Genomic DNA, 22,604 nt, shown 5'->3' with positions numbered 1-22,604 from the left:
ATACTTTATTATGCTACTAACTTCATAAGGGAGAAGAAATCCTTTGAGATTATTTTATGTCATTTTTAACATAGTTATAAAATATGCTGCTCATCTAGAACTTAATGTATGTTAGGTAAAAAGAATTTAAGCTTTAAGACTGCCACTATCTTTTTTTAAAAAATAATTCTTCCCAATTCTTAAATATCAGTCATTCTGCAAAACTTCTGACATATCTTGCAGTATCTGCTTTGTACCAAGAATTTAATCTACAAAGAGGGTATATTACAGAACTCTCTCTTCCAGCTGCATGTGTAATTAACAATGGGTGGTAAAAAAGGGCGTTCTATGGAAATCAGTCTTAATAATATCCAGTAAAGCAGTGGTTGCTCCACTAAAACACAAATGGAAATACTTTAATTTAAATATAAGTAGCTCAGACATATTTCAACAATTAAGAAAATGCCTGAAAGAATGAACACCCTAATCATAATTCCAAGCATGTTATTTTATCAGAATGCAGACAGAACAAAACAGATGAGGGCCAAGTGAATACCAAATACGGACAATTTAAATCTAATACATGAAGTGTCTCACAAAATAGTGAAGCAAACTGCAAATGCTTTCAGGCTTTCTCAAAAACATGGATTTGTTACTCAACTTTAAAGTCAAGATCATACAGTCACTTACGCATGTGCTAAGTTTTTTGTTAACCTTCTACATGATTTCAACCACCCTGTTAATGTGTATTTGTTTATGAAAACAGAGAGATGGTATTGCGAGGACTATAGTGCTTCATTTACACATAGTCTTTTCTCCTGGCTAACAGTGGTAGATAGATATTCTCCCTATATGTTTGAGGATAGAGTCAACTGAGTGAATTTCAAGTTAGTTACCTTTTGTAAGGTTAACACTGAAAGCTAAACAATATTCCCCAAAATTCCCCAAATTTCAGTTCCTTAGTTACTAAGTTAGTGCATCAGTGACAATTTGCTTATTTTGTCTTGTAAGAATTAAAATCACACAGTTGCCTTTACATCATGTTGTATTATACTATAACTTAAGGACAACTACATTGTAGGTATTTAAGTGCAACTGCAAGGAAAATTTCCCTTTGCTATAGGCTGCAAAGTAGTATTGAAGGACTGGTTATCAGGATATTTAAGGCAAATAGCAGGTAATCCTATAGAGGGAAATAATCTTATTTTTGTATGAAAAGGAGAAAAGAAAAACAAAGATGAACTAATAATGCATTGTTTACAAACTGCACCCGTAAAGGCTAGGATGCATTGATGACAAGGGTGGAGGAAATGAGTGCCAGTAGAGTTGTTTTGAAAGCTGAGCTGTATTTTCATGATCTTTCTGAAGAAGATCTTTCAAAATTGGTAACAATATTTAGGAATGCAGCCATGCTTCCCCATGTCCAGTTCAGATCCTGTAAAACTCCATTTAGAAAATCTTTTGAGCTCCTCGTGGGTACTGCCAATACCTTTATTGCTGTAGACAATATGGTAGAAAAGCCTGCCGAATGTACTCCTACACAGTATGTCTCTGTAGAAAAACCATGAATCGCTGTTGCTGTCATTGGACCAACCATGTGGGTTGGGTGAGGTTTTTTCACTCCCTATTGCATTTGTGTTCATTCTGTGTGAATGAGTCTTTCAAGCATGAAAAGGTGTTGTGAAAATGATGAGAGGATTTCAGAGGCTTTTTAAATACATTTCACAGGGAGCCATAAATGCTGTTTGCTGTATCATTTGATACTTTTCTTTTGCAGTATAAAATTACTTTCTGCTAGAACAGATTTATTTTTTTATTTTTTATTCTTTAAAGGGAATTAAAGTCACGTATCTGACAGACAGCCACAGTGCCAATGCTATGAGCCAATAGTGACAAAGCAAGCAAATACTTTGCTGGCTATCTTGTGCTAGCTATATGTCTGTAAACTTATTTGAAACTTTTGATGAAGAAATCAAAACTTGTTGAAGTTTGAGGCTATGGAAGATATGCACTTTCTTTCCTCAAAGATTTATTTGTATTCTGAAGTAAAAATTCATCAAGCTATGAAAATGTATGTGGACTGAGCATTAAGAAGAACAAGCTAGTACTTCCTAGCATCATTTAAACATGTTATTTTGGTTAGTTCATATGTTACTACATAACACAGATATACATGCAACAATTCTGTCTTGACTGACATGGCAACTTGGCCATTATGGATCACTCAGCTTTGTTATTATAACACATAGCCCAGAATGAAAAGCTGTAGCAGACATGTCACTAATCCTGTTCTTACAAACTGAATCATTTAACTGTTTCTTATTGACTATGCCAGTATCCAGATTCTAAGCATCTGAACTCCTCTTTGATCCTTAGACATCCCAGTAGAACATTTACATGCTTCCCAAATAACTATGCCAGTATTCCTGATAAAAGATAATGATTTTATAATATGCTAAATGCTGATGGACTAGGTCTTAACTTCCCCTGTTCTATATTCCATCAAACTCATCTGAGGTTCTAGAGATGTAATGATCTTTATGTTTGAAAATAAAGTTTTCCAAATCTCTTAAAACCTTTATTCATGTGAGTATTTTCTGATTAAATGAGTACTTTCCCCAGGTTCATAAAGATTTGCTGATACATTCTGAACCAGGCTTCAAGCCACACACAGACTAATAACTGTCTCGCATAATGAGTTTATGTTGACAATTAGGTTTAAAAACCTTACAGTCTCATTCATTCTCATATGTAACCTTCTAGGTTATTTTGTTTTAGTCCCAGAACTCATGTATGACATAATTAAAAGGGAATTAATTTTATTTCTTTATTTTGATTTTCTGCATATTGAAATGTTGCCAGAAAATATGATCTCCCCAACATTCTGCAGTAAAAAAGCCCAATCCATTAATGCAAGATCTTTGTCCTAACTTACACATGCAAATCTTGAGCCTAAATGATTTAGAAATTCTACTGTCTGGATCTATTAAAAGAGAAAAAAATAAACAGGTGCACAGATATATATCTATATTTAAACTGTCATTTAATTTATGGATGGAGCAAGACTAGATTGCTTTACAACATCAGGCTTGAAGGAACATTCCACAGATCACACACACAATGGGCACATGCAGCGGAGTTGTAGATAGAGGGATGTGTGTGTAAGTTTTGGTGCCAACCACACCACTTAACTTAATGGAGCTGAAGAAAAATGTAAAACCAAAAAGAAAGTTTTAACATAGGAAACTATTCATGAGCAGAGAATGAAGAAACCGTCAGGGAAAAGGAGCCAAAGAAAATGAGACAAAATGGGCATGATGACTCGTCTATACTTGAACATCTGACCTGTTAGTTGGTCGTCGCCTGCAGCAGGGGCGATGCGAATGTATGGTGTTGTAAGCTGAGTCACGATTATCGCAGCTAAGGCAAAGGAAGATTTCCAGGTCAGCATGCATGAGGGAAAAAAAAGCCAGACTGAAGCTAGGCCAGCAAAAAGAATCTTGGTCAATAGTTTATTGTCCGAACTTCTTACAAAGAAACAAAAAAAACTCCCGCAAGTTCCTTTTTATCTTCAGTTGTTAGTTTGGTTATTCCTCAAATTAATAAGCTTTCGTATACGACTTTCATTCAGGAAGAGGACTAAGGCACATTACTTACATACAATGCATTTAAGGAACTGGAGACTCTTTGGCTCTGCTAGTCACACCACTGGTCTTCCTAAATGAAAGCTGACTGCTTATTCATCTTACTCTAAGTATTAAGTATTCCAAGTAATTTGAACTGGTTCCACTTAGTTTTTCTACCTTGCAATAGGACCTTTTCCCTATAATTATATTTACAGGTAATTTTCATGTAAAGCATTTTTGAGCCAGGTAACAATTTTTCTTGTACCCACTTGGGTCTTTGTTTTGAAAATGCACATACTGCATGTATACTTAACCTTCAGCATACAGAGAATAACCACTGAGAGTTGACATGTTTTTAGCTAGGTATGTATGTAACTCTTTGGGGTCTGAGTTTCAAGTTCATGTTTTCCCAACTAAGACAAGAAAACAGCTGGAAAACGTGAATTGTTTGTATGCCTGAAGTATTCAGACTTTTCTGTCAGAGCTGTAACAATCGTTAATTGGTATAGATTACTCTTACCATGGCTGACATTAATAAATTCTTGTACTCCTTTGTTTGCCAGCAGTTCTATGATTGCCTCTATGGTTAAGCACACTATGATACATATATATTAAGGGATATAAAAAAAATTAAAAGGTCAGATCCAACATGATGCAGCTGGAGAATGATGCAAAGAAAAAATATTGGAAAATTAAGGACAAAATTATATGAAAGATCACTCATTTACATAGAACAGCCTGGGTGCTATTAGAAATGTGGCAATGAGCGAGGAAAATAGATCATCTACCATCTGCAGACAATTAAACGCAAAACTGCTGCTGCATAATATTTTGAAATATCCCTCTGCAACACTGAAATGCAGTGTTGATAATAGCTGCTAGAGTACTGTTGCTATTGAATTTAAAATATTATAATATCCTTTTCTCTCTAATAATTAATAAAAGCCTTCCAATATTGCAAAATTAGAACAATGATGTCTCCCTCGAGAACTAGATTCCTTGGAGGTAACTAAGATGTTTCTATCCAGACAGTGTTGTAAATCACATCAGGAAATATACCCTTAATATAAATCACAAAACACCACAAAGTTGATAGCAGTAGACTTGGAATGTTTTCAACTTTGTCTGCTGAGATTTTACAGTCATTTAGCTTGAAGAAAGAGTAGGAATATGAAAGCCATATTTCAAGCAAAATACAACCTTTATTACCACTGGTACAAAAAATATCTTCCTGATTTTTGTTTGTTTGTTTGTTTAATTATCTTATAAAATATAATGGGAATGGAAACCCTGCAGTTTCCACATATATACACCAAATAGTCTCAGAGGTTCTAGAAGCCTTTCTCCATAGACAACTAAGATCAGAAGACTCTGCAACACAAGAATATGCTGTCTGATCCTTCCCCTAGCAATGTTAGTGGCAAAGGTTCCCTCTGACTTCAGCCGAAGCAAGAAGAGAACTTTAAGCTCTACAAACCCCAATATTCTGATCCTAAATTACACTTACAATCATTGCAATCAGGATTTTTATATGATCTCTAAAAGGACACACTTAACAGAGGTTTCATTTGTAAAAATGTAATGGTTATAAACCAAGAGCATTTTACAAAATGTTACATACTTGATGGAATGAAAGAGTATCATCCAGCTACACATGCATTTGACTCAGTAGAGTTAGGATGTGTTATTCTAACACGAAGCCTGTCAATACAGCAACATGCTATCTGGCACACTTTGGCTCTGATCCAACAACACGGTTTATTTTGTGCCAGTTGAGCACATACTTAATAGTGATCACATGCATTATTCCTGTTGGCATCAACTGGAGTGAAAAGTGAAGTACATACTCAAGGGTTCTGCTGGAACCAGGGCAAGAACACTCTGTATCTTTATATTACACTTATTTATTTTTGCTTAACAAAAATATACAAAAGCCACTGAATGGACACTGCAAAACTTACTAATAAAACAGAATCTCTATGACCTTCAGAAAGTCTCAAGGGCACCAACAACTCATAGATAATCTGGAGTTGGGATAATTAAAGAAAAGGGCTAGGAAATGATATAGCTACACTCATATCAGGTTCTGAACTCCCATATTGGTCCTGAGAACAGACTGCAAACAGACTACCCACACATCATAATACAGCCAACCAAACTCAGATGGTTCAGTTGAGCAGTCTGAAAGTCGCTTTGGGTCACCTGGATTTCATGAAGGGCTGTTGATACTTTGTCAGGATTCCTTGGTGCAATCCTTAAATTCCACAGAAATGGAATTGCAGAAGCTTTCGAGAAACAAGCAGACAGTTGGCTGCATTGTCATGTTCTGTTTTACAGGGTATACTTTATGGCACAGGCTTTTTATCCAGTAAAATACATCTATTTCTACTTTAAGACAGAATAGTTGCAATTATTACGAGATTATCCTTTGAGCTCAAAATTAGGTACATAGCTGACTTGACTAGAGCCTAAATTTCACACATCCATATTAAATTCTAGAGTATATCTGCTAACTCCAGTGGCCTACACAAGGCTGCAGTTATTTTCAGGATCAGACCTTAAGTTAAAAAAATGATTGTACCAGTTTTATACATGAATGGCCTAAAGCACTCCCTTTTAGCTTTAAAACCCACCAAACTTGAACTTTTAAAGATGACAGATGTCCAGAATACAAAAAATTCAGAAATGTTATTATTATATGAAAACTAGATGTTGCACTGGAGAGCATTAGCAACCTTATTGGTAAGAGGCACTGTAATAAATAGATGGACACCTGACTGAATATTGTTAGTAAGCTGTTTGGGGGGTGTGTGTACAAAAGGGGGAGCATGAACAAGAGAGAACGATTCTCTCATACCTACAGAGGTCACCATTGTAGGTGTGGTGACTTCTGACCTACAGACATTCAGCGTTTTTGCTATTTTATTCGAGTCCATTTGTGGGAAGTCCAAAAGGGGCACAGAACCCTACTTTTCTCTCAAGTATCTGTTGTCTAAAGGAAAAACAATCTGTACAGACAGCTATGATAATATCATATTAATATAGTTTAAAATATAATACAGACATTCAGTGCTTTACAGAAGCCCACCAAGAAAGTTTTGCAAGGGGGTACTATAAATGCCATAGAGGACACCTCCATTTTCCAAGTCCTCAAAACAACCCCTCATATAATTTTACAGGTTTCATAAAGGTATTACAAAGTATTCTGAAATATGCTTCCAAAGCAGAAATGTATGGAGATTTGTTTAAAATAAAAGCTGCATTTCTCACATATCTATTGCCAAATGGGTTAGCTCAAAGTAGCTTGTTGCTATGGGAGCTATTCCAATCCATAAAGTTACCCTTGCTTCTCAAATGAGATAGTTAAGGTTTTCAGTCAGTCATGTAACTGAAATAGTTGAATATCTATTAGTGATTAGGAATGCAATACTTAAAATAATTTAAAACCCATTCGTCTAACCACCTACTATGATTTCTGAGGTAATGTGTCCCACTCATAGTACCACTGGATCTACTGGAAAACAACAACAAAGGATTCTACTTGAATCTGTAATTAGTCTCTCATCTATATTTTACTGGGTTTTAGTTTAGATATTTGAAAGTTTTCTATGGTTTAATAAGGAGTCAGTTAATTAAATTAGAAGTAAAATTACTTCCTTTGGCTTGGAAAAACTACCAAACCAGGAACCCCTTCAAAGGGCCATAAAAAAAAAAGAATTTGTCACATTAGGGAGGATCCAGCCTTTCAACAGAGGCAACTGTATGCTAAGATTTTTGTTAAGCAATGGGATTCTCATCCATCCAATTTAGATTTAGCGATGGTGGTGGAACTGTGAAGTCTACATGTAAAGGAAATCATGCTGGCATCAATTACATTAGGGATAGTCACTATGAGACATGCATGATCTCCCACAAGGAGCAGTGGTATAGGGGTAAAGAAGTTTTTGCTTCATATTCTTACCAGGCACCAAATCGCAGGGTGATAGTACCTGTTCCTATTCACAACATAACTTTCTTCCCTTTTCCTATATTACAAACTCAAAATAGTCATATAATCATACTACCCCATCACTTCTTTCTCAGGCTGTGTAGCTGCTACCAGCTAGATGTACTAAAAAAATGACACTGCAAAGATAACCACTGACAGACCGTAGCTTCCAAAGTTCAATATATGAGCAACATGTTTATCTTTCCCTGTTTGCCAATCAAACCTACAGTTAGCCCTGTCTCAATTCCACAAACTTATCTCACAAATGGTAGTATCATGTGCTGACAGTTCAATAAACAGAGCTGATCTGCACCATGAAAATTAAGAACATGATTTCTCCACTTTCCTTTTATAAAACAATTAAGATAATTGCTTACGAGTAAGGGGTAATTTTCCAGTACAGATGTATAAGTGGCTAGTATGCACTCTGAAATTTGCAATTTTACAACTCTATTATATATAGAAAAGCCTAAAATATTTATTGTGAGATCATATAAAAACCCACAGGATATATTTCAAAAACCTTGTGTTCAAGTAGACAGCTAAAAGTGAGTAATAAGTTAATTATTAAAAACAAACAAACAAACAAACTTCCTAAATCTCAACAAGAGATGCAAATGAATCACTTAAAATTCTGTAATGGTTTCAGTGATGCCTCTTATGAAATAAACACTCCTGGAAAGACAAACTGCAAAGACAGTGTGAAGGGAAGGTCAGCAAACTGAAATACAGAATACATGACATAATGTGAACATACCTTTTGTGGCTACCCTCACACAGTCGATTTTGGTTTCCTGTGTCAAATAAAGAGGAAAAAGGTCACATCATGTGTTTCTAAGAAAAGAAAGTAATCCATGATTCTATTCTTAAAAGTACTTATAAAATGTCAGAGGACTGTTTATTTAATGTGCCTCATTACACATATAACTGCTTTTTAAGCAGCTTCAATGTGCTTTCAGGCTATGGACAAACACTGCCTGGGTATAGTATGTAAACATTTCACTTAAGAATCCTCTAAGAATGAAACCTGTATAGCAGAATATGTGAAAGATATTCACAAGAGCACAAGCAAGACTTCAGCTTTTTTACTTTGGCAACACAATGACCTTGGGAGATCTTTCTTTTTCTTACAGATAGTACAGTTTAAGGCATCCTGCTAGACAATTTTAGAAAGAAAAAATAATCAATGGAGTTTCACATTTCTGCACTGTCAGTACACTGTGAAAGGGGGACCATTATGGTTTCTGGCAGAAAGCATTTCCAGGCTGTCAGCACAGACAGCCAAAGCTTATCAAGAATTGAAGGGTTCTGGGTAGGTCTGTCCAGGAAATAAAAAACAATTCTAAAAAGAATTAGTCTGATGAAACATGATCTGCAAAGCCCTTTTTACACACTTTTCATTTCTGTGCCATCTACTTATTTTCTTTTACTGTCTGAAGAAAGGCGCAAAAAAAGAGGTTTCTAATTCAGTCAGGGAACCAAATGAGAAAATGGGTGTTCAAGGTGTTACAAACTAAGATAATGGGACACGATATGCGAAAGACAGATGTGCTAAAATTTACAATCAAGTCTGGCTTGTATTTCACAAAAGACACCACAACACTTCTCTTCAAAGCAATAGAACAAAAGAGAAAAAGAAAGAAAAACACACTCATTGGACAGCTTTTAAATACTTAGAATGACAGTGCACTACTTTGCCTATTCACTATGGACAAAATGTGCTGTTTTCCCCTCCTCTTTCCTGTAACCTTTAATCATTAAGCAATATTGTGTCAGGAAAACTGTGTTTTTTTTAAACTCAGTGTGTTAAATTTCATGGTTACTTCGTTATCTCATTAGGACTAAAAAGGGCGTCTTAGTAGTTCATGCCAATCATCTGTTTACAGTGTAGAAACCCACACCTGTCGTAAGACTTACCCCGTTGGCTCTGCTAGCAGCTTGAAAATAGATGCTGTAGCTTTTATGAGGAAGAAGAGGGGTGTTCCAGAAACCACTGTAGGTTTTGTTATCACCAATAGTAAAAGGCTGAGCAGCTTGTAAACCATTGGCTGGAAACTCTGCAGCAAAGTAGTACTGGGAATTCAAAAGTGAGGCATTCTGGAAATGAATGGGTACTGGGTAGCACTTCAGTATTTCAGTTGCCTTTTTGGTCCTCCGTGGGCGTTCTTCTTCAACAACTATTTGATAGACACTAAGAGTGTATAAAGGAACAAACAAAACAAACACAGGTTATTTTAAGACTTGGGCAGTAGACTCATTCTCAAACCATACTAGCATACTGGTATTTACAGAAAAAAAGAATGGTTAAAAGCAAAGGACACAGGAAGAAAATGTCATTTTGATATTCACAAATTTGTGGAATAGATTCATGGTTTCAAATAAATTAATTTTGTTTTGGAAAAACAAATCTAGCCACACACACCACAACTTTTTATTCCAGCAAATGCACAAAACATTTTCTTATTCTAACTACTGCACAGAAAAATTTTCTTGGATTAGTGCTAAAATGTGAATTATGTATTGTTTTGTTCACAGAAGTTCAGTATAAAGCTGTAGATTCCATTCTTTAACCTGTTTATCTTGTTTAAAGAAAATTGAGTTAGTAGTAAGACAAAAATGAAGAAATAAATTACAGACACAGGGAATAGTATTTGCTTAACTGTTGACATTATAATTACCTATAAAAGCACACAAAAGTACAGTTTTTTAAAATTTCAGTGGCATACTGATTATTGCTGAGCAAGAATAAAACACTTTGATGGAAGTTATTTTCATTCAGCAAAGAACTTTTACACATCTGAAAGATAACCATATTTTTAAGTGTTTTTGCATTCTGCAAAGCAGTTTCCGCTTGCACTCTTTGCTAGACTCGAACCTAAAGGGAGCAGTCCATCCTTCTTCATTGTAAAGGTGCTATGGACATTCAAGCAAGAACAAAGAAATTGTGATTTCTGCTGTATATGCAAACATAATCATTATACCCTTGCAGTTGCTGTAAAACCTGAGTCAGTGCTTTCAAATTTGTGAAGTGGGAAGTCCATGTCTCTAAAGAGGACTGGCTTGGAAGTTTATTGCTTCACTGGGGACCAGTGATTCTTAATCATTATTTGTCTCCTGGAATCTTGAAATGCCAGTACTTGAAAGCCTTACTGAAAAGTCAGTATAGATAACTGATGTTAAAGTGGCAATGTGTCCACATTTTTGAATATCATCTATATCTAATAACAATTTATGATGTTTCAGGTTGATAATTCATAAAAAGCAGCATTCTCTGCATATGGTATGTTTCTTAAAGTTGAAATATCCACACAGTCTTTGACATGTTGTTCCCACTCCATCATACGTAGGTATATGATAATGTTTTCAAAAGGCTCAGCCCAAAGTACAGGGACATGTTGCATGGGCCCCTGCAGGTCTCAGTCTGGACCTAACAGGGCTTATTGGCTTAGTCATATCACTGCACAGCTACGGCTATTCTCCTCCTGAAGGCAAATCTGATTTAGAAATAAAAGGGATGACTTTGTGCAGTCACCAAGCTGCCTCATAGCAAGTGAACTACACCTTCTGGGGCTCTTGTTAGACTTGAGCTGCTTTTAGTGCTGGCAGCTCTCTATCTCTTGCACCCTCTGGAGCCTTACTGATTCAGGGCACAATCAGACTAATACTGCTGCTAGACTTGAGCTCCCTTTGCATGTTTAGATAATGCTGAGAGATTGAATAATGGCCTATCAGTCGAACTGCTCAAAATCAGGTTGGATAGGGCTTTCAGAAACCTGGTCTAGTGAAAGATGTCCCACAGCGGGGGGAGTGGGGGAGTGAGCTGGGGTGTGTATGTGTGTGTGGGGGGTGTTGCCTTGATTGTCTTAAAAGGTCCCTTCCAACTACAACCATTCTATGATTCTATGTTTCTATCACAGCATAAATCTAGGTCTGCATAGCTTTCATAGCTGAGCATTGGCAAGAGGTAGAAGAATGCCAATTCTCTTGCTCATCTTACTGTTTTTTTTTCACCAGACCTACTGATCATGAGGAACTGACCCTGTTCACTATGTTTTTAAGATCTAACATCTCCACTAGGAGATGTTGCACTTCCCATGTTCACAAAAAAAATGCCCAGAAAGTTAAAACTGAGAATGCTTAATACCTCTTTTTCTGCCTGATTTAGACTTTCATTATGGTGGCAATTTAGCCTAAAGTTAAGACACTTAAATTTTAGTGTCTTCACAAAGATGTTAATACATCTGTAAACCCTTACTACAGTCACTGCAGACCTACTCAGCCCAGGCAACAGATCTTCAAGACCTGAGCAGAGACGGTCTACTTCTGGGTTCAATTCATTGCTTTCTAAGCTCCACTTGATTATATTTAATAACTAAATACTCAGCTCACATGTAGACATCTACAAGTGGCCTATGTAAATTTAGAAGTTTTAATCTATGCTGAACCCCAGGAAGAAATTTAACCATGTTTATGTTTGGTATAGCCAGGACAACAAACAAATGTCTCTAGGGTCCACTTGAAGGCCACCCTCTGTATATCTTGCAGCTCTGTGAAACAAAGTCTACTCATCTAGCAGAAAGATTTGTATTATTTGATTAATTCCATGCTGAGTAGTAAATGAGGTCAATATATGGCAACCTTTCTTTGATCCTGAGAGAACTGATCTGTAAAAACTAGCCCTGAAATAACTACATTAAAATCTAACTTTTTGCTCTTCCAAATCAATGTTTGACACAATTTCAGCAGTTAATTTTCTAGCCCAAAACACAGTTGCTTAGAATTGGGATTCTGAGCTACTTTGAGGACAGCGTGTTGCCTTCTCCAACAACTCATTTACAGGGAAACTACAATAAATACCATCTGCAAATTTAAAGGGAGTATTGGAAAAAAAAGTAGGGTGCAGTGTTAACATCTTGAAAGATAATGAAGCTGGATACACTTGCTAGTAGCACAGCAAACATAAGAATCCCTCAGTTTCACCAAAGTATGATGGACAGTGAACTAAGTTGTCTGGCTGTCACTTTCAGGAGAGTACTATTACCATTTTTTTGCAACAGGACCAAATATACAAGAGACCTCAGACAAGACAATGTATTTCACTAGGGGTTGAAATGAGGGTTCTTTTAATTTTTTGCTCAGTGATTAAAGGTAAAGATTGTAGATATTTTAGAAACATTAAAATGCTACTTTTCCCCTGGGAAATTCATGTTAGTTATATTACATGCACTACTCCTTGTATATTGCATTTTAAATGCCTACCATCTATTCATCTTCAGATACATTAAAGAAAGAACTAAGTTGACTGGAGCAATTTCAAACTCAAAATGTCTTTTCATCCTTACTCCACAAGCCAAATTAGATTTGCAAGCATCTAGACCTCAAATCTATTTGCTCTTTAATAATTTAAGCACTGAAAGGTCAAGCAGCTCTTTTCTGTTCCCCTCTATCAAAGTCCAAGTGCTAATGAAAAATAACTAAATCCTACCTGCTGCCCAATTTCCACACACTGCTGTTTCTCTGATGTAAATTAACACATTATAAGTACCTGGGTCAATGGAAACCTGACAGCACTTTATATGTGATACGTTTTACATTTGTACAAATGAGATGATCTTCCTAATGAATCTTACAAAATTACCCCTATTACAATTATAATCCAAAAGCTTCCTCTAATTCTTACTATTAAATTTGCTTTCTTTAATACATAACAGCTGAATTGTCTACTCTGAAAAGAGTTCAGGCTTAGTGAATTGAGCTAGCATTGCACCAGGACTATATTACTCCTCTTAGGATTTTCTGCTTGCTTGAGGTTGTATTATTCCTTTTCTACACGTCTACATTTCAGAGAATAAATTCCTCCTACCCATAATCCAAACAATAAAAGCTACACTACACTGAAAGGTGCCAAAAGCATTATTGGTTATTGGTAGAACTTAGATTGATCTTTCTGAAGGAAAGAAATGTAATTTAAGTTTAATTCATGTTACACAGCTCTCCTGTAGAATTCCAATGCCCCGAAAATTGAACACAAAATCAACTTTTATATAGACTGAAACTTACTCTGCATCAAGAAAGGAACACATGAAAATTACTTTTAACCCAGGATTCAAATATTTCAAATTTGGGGATTAAAAAGATGCCTGGGAAAATTTTAACAATTCCAAACCAATTCTGGATTTAAATGACTATGCAGAGATACAGATCTGAAAATAATTACTGTAATTTTCATTAGAAATTAGACATACCATCTTTCTCAGATATTTACTGAAATCAGATTGCTTAAATTAAAAAGGTGGTCAATGTCTGCTGAATATACCAATTTTTTTCAGAGTGCAACAAGAGACATGAAAGAAGAAAGAAAACATGTTGACACAGTAATCAAAGATGCTACGAATATTTTGCAAATGAACCAGACAGTTCAAACAATTCTAAAGACTTAAGTGTGTATCTGTTCTTAAGTACATGAACTGATGAGCTTTAGTAACCAGCTGAATCAAGACACTAGCCCTTATCACTGCAACACAGTAAATCAAATTTTAATTAATCAAAGTCTTATTCAAAGTGATAAAATAATTTTTCAATAAGGGCCACCAGTATGGACTCTCAGATTCCTAATTCAGAAGTCCTTAACATGAATGATCTAGGCATTTATTACATGAGACTTAAGAACTTATAATTATACCTCCACCATAAGTAACTTTAAATCGAAAACAAAGGCAAAACAAGCTTGATTGCTTCATTATTGAAATGTCAGTTTTATTTTTCTCTCTTAAACAGTCTTGATACTTCACTTAATGGAAGCCATAAAGAATTTTTTTTAATTATTTTGCAGAGGAAGGATGGGCTAAGGATCTGAATCTGGATTAAGATTATCTGAATTTATTTACTAATCTTAATACAACTGTTAAGTGTGATTCTAGGCAGGTCAATTATTTTGTGCCACAGTTCTCCTGCTGTGAAATGAGAATAGGAAAGTTTCTTACTCCCTCTAGCCTGCTTCAACTGTTCAAAACTGAAACCTCTTCAATATCTGCTTTTTGAATTATCCTTGGAAAATCAGTCTGAACAAAGCCTGCAAAGTTGTTAAACTGCACTAACAGTGTCCTGATCAGCTGTGTAAACTCTTGGGTTATCTTTGCTGACTGTTAATGGTGACACTACGAAGACAAATTTTAAGTTTTCTGCTCATTCTAATATGTCTGTTCTTAGTCTCATACTTTATTATAAACATATAAAACTGGTACTTATAGATCTGCTTCTGTATTTTAACTAGCCTGCTTGCTTTGTTTAAATGGTGAAACATCAAACAATAGAATAACCCTGAATCTGCATAATGACCATTATTTCAGGTACTTATTCCTACAGCCCTAGTTTATCTATATGCTAGAATCACTTTGCTGCAATCTTCTGATAAAATATTGAAGTTTCAATTGAGGGTAAAATTAAGAGACCCCAAAGCCACCTTGTTATCCCAGTTTTGTGTTCATTAATAACTTGATTGCCCAAATCCAGCAATCTATAGGGTCCCTGCAATTTCACAGAATCACAGAATCCCAAGGGTTGGAAGGGACCTCGAAAGATCATCTAGTCCAACCCCCCTGCAAGAGCAGGGTAACCTAGAGTACATTACACAAGAACTTGTCCAGGCGGGCCTTGAATATCTCCAACGTAGGAGACTCCACAACCCCCCTGGGCAACCTGTTCCAGTGCTCTGTCACTCTCACAGTAAATAAGTTCTTCCTGATGTCAACGTGGAACTTCCTATGCTCCAGTTTACACCCATTGCCCCTTGTCCTATCACTGGATAGCACTGAAAAAAGACTAGCTCCATCATCCTGACACCCACCCTTTACATATTTGTAAACACTGATGAGGTCACCCCTCAGTCTCCTCTTCTCCAAGCTAAAGAGACCCAGCTCCCTCAGCCTCTCCTCATAAGGGAGGTGTTCCACTCCCTTCATCATCTTTGTGGCTCTGCGCTGGACTCTTTCAAGCAATTCCCTGTCCTTCTTGAACTGAGGGGCCCAGAACTGGACGCTGTATTCCAGATGCAGCCTCACCAAGGCAGAGTAGAGGGGGAGGAGAACCTCTCTTGCCCTACTAACCACACCCTTTCTAATGCACCCTAGGATGCCATTTGCCTTCTTGGCCACAAGGGCACATTTCTGACTCATGGTCATACTCCCATCCACCAGGACCCCCAGGTCCCTTTCCCCTTCACTACTTTCCAACAGGTCAACCCCCACCCTGTACTGGTACATGGGGTTGTTCTTCCCCAGATGCAAGACTCTACACTTGCCCTTGTTGAATTTCATCAAGTTGCTCCCTGCCCAACTCTCCAGCCTGTCCAGGTCTCGCTGAATGGCAACACAGCCTTCTGGTGTGTCAGCCACTCCTCCCAATTTAGTGTCATCAGCGAACTTGCTGAGGGTACACTCAGTTCCCTCATCCAGGCCGTTGATGAAAATATTAAACAGCACTGGTCCCAGCACCGACCCCTGAGGGACTCCACTAGTCACAGACCTCCAGCTAGATTCTGCCCCATTGACCACAACTCCCTGCCTTCTTCCTTTCAACCAGTTCTTGATCCACCTCACTACCTGATCATCAAGCCCACACTTCCTTAGCTTACCTATGAGGATGCTGTGGGAGACAGTATCAAATGCCTTACTGAAATCAGGAAAAACCACATCTACCACTCTACCATCATCCCTCCACCTAGTCACTTCCTCATAGAAGGCTATAAGGTTGGTCAAACATGACTTCCCCCTGGTAAAACCATGTTGGCTGTTCTTAATGACCTTCTCAATATTGATATGTTTAGAGATGGCATCAAGAATAAGTTGTTCCATCACCTTTCCAGGGATGGAGGTAAGGCTGATCGATCTATAATTACCCAGGTCCTCCTTCTTGCCCTTCTTATAGACTAGCGTGACACTTGCTATCCTCCAACCTTCAGGCACCTTTCCCGTTTCCCACGACTTACCAAAGATGATGGAGAGTGGCCTAGCAATGACCTCCGTCAGCTCCCTCAACACCTGTGGGTACATTCCATCCGGACCCATCAATTTATAGATGTCCAGATTGCATAGCTGATCCCTAACCCAATCCTCATCTACCAAAGCAAACTCCTCCTTTGTCCTGACTCCTTCTGGATTTCACCAATATTTCACCAATAGTTGTATAGACAGTGAAAGTCATGTCATAGAATCATAGAATCAGCTAGGTTGGAAAAGATCTTTAAGATCGTCACCATACTACCATTTAATTGTGTTTAAAAAAATCAATTATTTCATTCATGTTTTACACTCACAGCTTCACATATCTTTGCTCATTGTATGTTATGTAACAAGTTTAACATTTAACACTGCTTTTAAAAAGACAATCTTTCGACAATTTTTTAATCTAATCTTCAACATAACTTCCTCTTCATCTCTGCATGTCATTAATTGTCTCTGACATGTTCATAACACATATATATGGATTAAAATTGAAGATTTGATCTATTTTTTTTCCTGCCCTTATATTGCACTATATTGTAATTAACCTATAACTTATGATTTTATAGTACTGGGAATAATATGTAAACCATATAATGAAACGGAAGAGTGAAATTACTTTTTAAAGGACAGGAATTAATAATCTACAGGTAGCAGGCAAATAGAAGAAGGCTACAAGAAATTGACATTAAATCACCTCCTACTGATCAAGAGTCTGTATATTTATTATAGGTGGCATTAAGAGAATGTGATAATGACAAACCCCAATTTATCAGATGTCTCACCATCATAGGGTTTGCCGCTATTTCTGGAGTTGTGGCAAAACATAATATATACTGAACAAAATACACTCCATGGGCAGTCATTTTCAATACAGATGTGAAGCCAGAGAACCTTGCATGAACATAAGATTCAGATATGAAAATACAGAACTTAAAGTAAACAAAACCAGACCAAACCAACCCTCTGAATTAAGATTGCTGTACCAATGCCAGCAATGAGGCAAGCATTGTTAAAATAATATACTAAGATCTAATTTATAATGGGGAAAAAAGGAGAGTAGGCAACATCACAAATAATAGTGGCAACACAGAAGCAGTCAGGATTCTTGCAAGTGTTCATATTTAAGTGCTTGACATGCTAGCATTAAAGGTGCATTGCCTTTTCTTTTTGTGGGTAAAGGGTTTTAAAATCCTGTAACATTCTGTTTGCATCTTTACTTCAAGTCAGAAGGTTTTATGCAAACCAAAGTTCCACAGTCTAACAGATTTGTCTGTAGGGCAGTTGGTGCTTCCAAAGTGTAAGAAAGGGACTAGGAAGTCCCTTTGTGAAAATAAAAATATTTTGTGCTGGTAGCTTGTTGAAACGTGAATGGAGTGATTCTTTCATACCTGGCTTTATTTATGTATTTGGCTTTGCAAGTCAAGAGATAAGTCTGGTTAGATCCTCCAAGGCATGGTCTGTCTTTGTTTTTGGGAAAAACTATTACTGGCACTTGAAATTTTCAGCCCATGGGAAAAATCAGACTGGAGAAAGACACAAATCTTTCTGAATCAGACCTGAAGTGAACACAAGAGGGGCAAATATTATACGGCACCTCCATTGTCATGCAAGGACCCCTATTTCTCAATTAAATCAAAGCAGAAATTCCTAAACAGCTGTAAAGGAGGAGATAAGACAGCTTAGGTTCAGCCCCTTGAGATATTGCCAAATGTAAACTCTCAGGTGTCCTAATAGGCTTTATCTTCACAGACCCAAGTCCATTGGAGAATGGTTTCTTGTTTTTTCATGTAAAACTCCTAAGCTGCTTTGTGACTGCCCAACTCTTTTGTATGGACAGTCTCCAAGACTTAAAAGTCAGTCTTTACAAAGGGGATTTTCTGGCAAAAATACATCAAATAAAACCTCTCCTTAACACTCCTATGGTTTTATATAGGAAATTCTGATGGTTCTCATATGGGGGCCATTATGTCACTGGAAGTTAAAGATATTTTGCCTGCTCTTTCCTCCAAGGACAATCACCAGGGAAGGATATGGCAATGAATTCAGTTCCCTCAAGATGGAAACACTTACTACACAACATCATAATTGCAGAGGAGTCAGGTGAGCTCTGAAAGTGGTAAAGCAATGGCCACCATAAGTTCATCATGGTTTTAAATATTTTTTCCAAATACAGAAGAACTGATAAGTTCCTCTTTTACAAGTCTGAACAAGGATTTCAGGGAGACATCAGTGTCTGGGCTCCAAAATTCTTACAAGAAAAACTGCAAGAAAGGGAGACTATGGGGCACACTTTTTCCACCTTCCATTGGCCAGATGGGTGCCACTTAGTCCTGATGACACAGTGTAATTAATTTTTTTTTGCCTTATTTCTTGGTATACGTATTCCCTGGTTTAGAGAATCTAAGCCCAGGGCCAGAGAATGTCCAGCAGAACTTCAGCCTTGTCATTGCAGGAAACCATGTACCATTCATGAAATGTTTCTGCCTTTGGATTCAATTTTCATAAATGATGACTCAAAATATAACTTTGTTTTGTTAGTACATAAATCAGACAGAGAATAAGGGAGGAATAAAAAAATCTTTTAAGGGTTTCAGTTTGTAATATTTTTGCTTTAGCAGGATAATAAAAGATTATCAACATGTAAGAGGCAGTAGATAATCTGTATTCTGTTTTACAACATACAGTGCACTGCTGGACTGCAGTTTAACTTTGTCTCATCCATCCTTTGCAAAAATCAATAAATTCAACACACATGCTAATCTAGCCTTATTCAAAGCAAGTATTAGTTTATTACTGAAACAGCATGTTAAAACTTGTAAGAACTACTTGATTAACATATTTGTAAGCGATGGTTAGACATAAAGCAAACAACTGTGGCGTAAGAGGCTGCTCTGCTATTAACTGAGGTTTGCTGACTGGGAAGGGAATCAAAACTGTTCTCTTAACCCTCCCAACCCCTAAATACTGATGGGTTGGGTTTTTTTTGTTTGTTTTGTTTGTTTGTGTTTTGTTTGTTTGTTTTTGTGGTTTTGTTTTTGTTATTTTGTTTTTCTCCCTGGGTATAGAGCCCCACCTGGTTAATTATTTCTGATTATTTAAATAGTGATGCCCCAAAAGAACTTGGGATTTATACTATCATACTGGTACGCAAGTGTAAAAACTGTCAGAAACAGTACAAACAGGAAGAAAAGGCACAACTATGTCTCCACATACTTTTCTATACCTGAAATTCCTTAATCTTGAAATAAAGTTTCCCTACCCCAGTTCTTTAAGAGACTGACTACTATTCTGTACTGATACAATCACTTTGATGAGGCACAATGTATTAGCAGGTCCACACTTCAAAATAACCACATCATTCTTCCTTTTTTTTTTTTTTTTATAAAGATAAGCATATATGTCCCTTTGTCATTTTGAAGATAAAGTTTTTCATTATTATTTCTTCTACTGGAAAAAAAAAAGCAGCTCTAAGATATTGAAGGCCACAAAATTCTATGATCAGAAACATCCTTCTTCTGAACCACTTAACAACCTCTCTGTGGCTTGTGTTTTCCATACTTAATATGGATTTATGCATTTGGCTTCTTTCTCTGCAAACTCACAAATGCCAAGAAAATATATAGTTTCCGTACATATTCTGTAGTCTTGCACAGAATAAAGTGAATGTAATAAAATTTAACCTATCTATAATGGTCCTGTTTCACACTGAATTCTACATCATTTTCTACAGGTGTAATTACTATAAGGCAAGAGAACATTTGGCTATTTAGAATTAAGAGACTGTAAGGAGACATTTAAATAGTTTTAATTTGTAGATAAGTAAATGTGTATGTAAAAGAGAAATAAAAACTGAGAAAAATTCCCAGATAAAAATATTGAAATATTTCATACAAAAGATTACACAGGGTAGGAATGCAGAGAAGGAGAGAAGAAGAAAATAACAGGAAAAGAAAAGATATTGGAAACAGGTTGAGATGTACCTTTACCTTTGATAAACAAGAAGTGAAAGAAAAAGTAGTAGGAAGAAAGGTAAAATAAAAATGGAAGTCTGTCTAATAGAGATATAATTTAAATAAAACATTTTTTAACAGCTTACAGTCAGCTACTTTTTTATAAATTTCATGAAATATGTTTGTAAAGGTGTTTGATTTCATAATTATATTATGAAACACCTTTTACAAAGGTACACATTAATAAAATTACTAGATTTCTTATTTTAGTTATGAAATCATATATACTCATAAGATTCGGGGGTTGTTTATTTGAGAATGGCTGCTACAAGATCTCTTTACACTCATGTTGATGTACTATTTTTTTAATTGTTCTATAAACTGATACTTGGCTGCTCCTATAAATAAGTCCGATATACAAAAGCTGTTAGTCTTTCTAATAGGTATGTCACCATTATATTTTTGGCAAACATAAAACTTATTTGCTGGTATCTCTTCAACGTATATGTGATAAGAGCATCCCATTTACATTGATTCAGTACTGGGTTCTTTAAATGCTATTTGGAACAGAAGTTGCTTCAAAGCCTTATAAATAGACTAAGATGGTACGAGTTTTACAGTAAAACGTTGAGAATGCATGCCCAAGAACATGTCATAGTCTTATCTATATTCCACACGTTGCCTGTGATACCCAGCTCCCACCCTCAATATGCTAAGCTGCTTTTAGTATCTCCAAACATTGGCTGGAAAAGAGGCAACACATGCTGTGGCTGCTTCTGAGCTACATACAGGCTTGCTGGTATGTGAATTGTAGCTCTCTACTGATGGACCAAATGAAATGAACCAACTAGTTTTCATACCGTAACACAGCCTACCCTTCAGCAGATGCTAACCTGCTAATGTCAGTCTTTCCTCTGAATCCAGAGACTCCAAAGTGTGGGAGAAACTTACTATTCATGCAACTTTTAATCTATTTCATACACGTCTGAAAACTTCTGAGAGGTCCAAAATTAATGAAGGAAGAAAGAAACATAGACAGGTGAACAACATGAAAAATAAGACTCGCTTGTTTTGTGGTTTTTACCACGATAAAATCAGGTATAAACTTTAACTTAGTTATGTTCCAGAAAGTTTAATTCTTATCTTGGATATGTTACATAGCGCACACAAGCCAAGGAGTACTTATTTTCTTCATTTTACCAGTGAACAAGTTTTTATTCCTACTGAGTATAAGGGCTCAGTCCCTCTAGACACCAGATACTATTGATCCTACTCCACAAGGCTTTATGCTCTTAATTTACAGCCCAAGCAGCAGTATCACTCACTTAAATGATGCTGGTCTAAACTGGACTAACCTGAGGCTTCAGATTCTCCAGGGCTTTTAGACTGACTTCACTACAGAGCAATATAAAATAGTGATGCATTCTACTTCTTTTGTAGTCTGCTCACAACACGGCTTTAAAATAAGTGGAAACCAGGAGTGGATTGTGAGGATAATTCTACAAAACATTCCACAAAGCCACTACTCCGAGATCTTCTGGTGGGCATCACAGAATCACAGAATGGTTTGGGTTGGAAGGGACCTTAAAGGTCATCCAGTTCCAACCAACCTGCTGTGGGCAGGACTTTCCACTAGGCTAGGTTGCATCATGGAAGAGGTGAGTAAAAAAAGTTTCTCTCCAGACAGTTAGCTTTACATACAGCTGCTTATTATGACAGTCCTCACCATTGCCAAGTTGTTCAGAACCATACATAGATACATTCTTCTCTTTTCCTTTACAGAGGAAAATGTTAGTTCCATTTACTTTAATTTTAGAGATAGCAATGGAGAGAGTGTGATATGTTGATTTGCAGAACACTGCACAAATTGCCCCTATATACACCGGAAATAAAAGAATATTCCCATCTGCATTAAGCTGCAGTGCTGTATCTTCCAGATCATACTACCACAGTAAGACTAAGGTTTTCAGTAACCGGAAACATTTTAATTACTCTCCTGGCCATCTGAAAAGGCTTAGCTCTTCTTCATCTCTATAACCCATCTGAGATGGGTTTCTCC

General features: G+C 36.6%; 1 protein-coding gene across 5 annotated transcripts in view; it reads right to left on the bottom strand.

Annotated features, from left to right (window-relative positions):
- The window catches only part of PTPRM (protein tyrosine phosphatase receptor type M), a 475,841-nt gene that overhangs the window by 169,317 nt on the left and 283,920 nt on the right, over nt 1-22,604 (bottom strand). For 4 of the 5 annotated variants that reach the window (XM_031052840.2, XM_031052841.2, XM_031052842.2 and 1 more), the window contains exons 12-13: nt 9,511-9,784; nt 8,351-8,387 (exon numbers count right to left, since the gene is read on the bottom strand). In XM_031052840.2, coding sequence (XP_030908700.1) covers nt 8,351-8,387; nt 9,511-9,784 — 311 coding nt within the window. Of the gene's footprint in view, nt 1-3,324; nt 3,400-8,350; nt 8,388-9,510; nt 9,785-22,604 lie in introns of all 5 variants that reach the window. The other variant, XM_013130096.3, reaches the window with a different exon arrangement.

The sequence above is a fragment of the Melopsittacus undulatus genome, chromosome 1 (genome assembly GCF_012275295.1).
Source record: "Melopsittacus undulatus isolate bMelUnd1 chromosome 1, bMelUnd1.mat.Z, whole genome shotgun sequence".
Classification (NCBI taxonomy): Eukaryota; Metazoa; Chordata; class Aves; order Psittaciformes; family Psittaculidae; genus Melopsittacus; species Melopsittacus undulatus.
The sequence above is the reverse complement of the archived record's forward strand: the minus strand, read 5'-3'. Positions and strand labels throughout refer to the sequence as shown.